The sequence below is a fragment of the Myotis brandtii genome, unplaced genomic scaffold (genome assembly GCF_000412655.1).
Source record: "Myotis brandtii unplaced genomic scaffold, ASM41265v1 scaffold2021, whole genome shotgun sequence".
Lineage (NCBI taxonomy): Eukaryota > Metazoa > Chordata > Mammalia > Chiroptera > Vespertilionidae > Myotis > Myotis brandtii.
The window spans coordinates 27,291-28,651 of record NW_005357523.1 but is presented as its reverse complement, the minus strand read 5'-3'; the positions used below and the strand labels follow the sequence as shown (position 1 = coordinate 28,651).

At 50.7% G+C, this 1,361-nt stretch overlaps 1 protein-coding gene across 1 annotated transcript in view; it reads right to left on the bottom strand.

The window, feature by feature from the left end:
• Window positions 1-501: 501 nt before the first annotated feature.
• Window positions 502-1,361, bottom strand: part of LOC106725943 (zinc finger protein 773-like) — a 16,202-nt gene continuing 15,342 nt past the window's right edge. The window contains exon 2 of the mRNA XM_014538891.1: window positions 502-738. Coding sequence (XP_014394377.1) covers window positions 505-738 — 234 coding nt within the window. The 3' untranslated portion in view covers window positions 502-504. The remainder of the gene's footprint in view (window positions 739-1,361) is intronic.

Here is a 1,361-nt window from a genome sequence, read left to right as displayed (position 1 = left end):
CAGGAAACTAACTAGGTGAGCAAACACATTTGAAGATACCTAAAGTCAAAAACACGGGTTATAATAACAAGGAAAGAAGGAAAGAAGGAAGGAAGGAAGGAAGGAAAGAAGGAAAGAAGGAAAGAAGGAAAGAAGGAAAGAAGGAAAGAAGGAAAGAAGGAAAGAAGGAAAGATCAGCCCTAGCTGGTTTGCTCAGTGGATAGAGTGTCAGCCTGCGACTGAAAGTTCCCAGGTTACATTCCAGTCAAGGGCACATACTGAGTTTCTTCTGCAGTGGTTCTCAACCTTCCTAATGCCACGACCCTTTCATACAGTTCCTCATATTGTGGTGACCCCCAACCATAAAATTATTTTTGTTGCTATTTCATAGATGTCTACAACCAACCACAAGTCCTTCCCTGTGAATTTAGTGCAGCCAGGAGTATTGGGACTTCAGGAATAGAAGGGAGCAGCAGAAACAGACCAATCCTCCCCAGGACAGCAACTACCCAGAAAACTGGAAAATCAACCAATACCACAGTCTCTGTGGGGGGATACAGCAAACCCTGGGGAATGGGGCCTGGGAAGGCCCAAAGCCAAGCCCAGGTCACTGGTGAGAGTGAGGGTCTTACCCAGGGAGGATAGAAGTTCAAAGTTCTCCAGCATCACATTCAGGTACAGCTGTCTCTGACCCTCATCAAGGAGGCTCCATTCCGTTCTGGAGAAGTACAGGGCAATGTCCTCAAAGGTCACACCAACCTGTCAAAATCGAGACAATTGAAACCAGAGCTGGTTTTCTGAAAACCAGTATTCCTACTCCTTACACACCTTCCCCACCCTCAACCTCCTCCAGGGCACTGGTTACTGTGGACACCAGGCCCTAATGCCAGTGCAGGCTACTCTCTCAACACAGTCTCATTACTCACTGTGATTGCCCTCAGCAGAGCAGCTGGGCTGGGTGTGAAGGTTGAAGGGAGGGGAAGGGAAGGGAGATGAGGGAATGAGAGGAGAGGGGAGGGGCGGGGAGAGGAGGGGAGGATAGACAGCAATGGCATTTAAGGTCTGGGCGATGCCTGCAGGGCCCCAGCCTTCCTGCCAAGCAACACCACTGCAGTCTCCTAGATCCTGCCTCCAAGACAAAGCCAAGTGTGGGTTTATGCTTCGCCTTTAAGTCCCCACACCAGGTCCCGGGGACCATCAGCTCACACTTCCTCCAGAGGTGCAAACCACTGGGTAATGTTTATCCCCTTCCCATGTTCAGACCCCAGGTTCACTCCCTCAGCTCTGTCCCCTTCCTGCTCCAATGCCACTGGATCTCGCTGGACTCACCCATGAACTTGGCATATGGCGTGTAGAGAGCTTGTAGTCCAGCCGGATCCAGG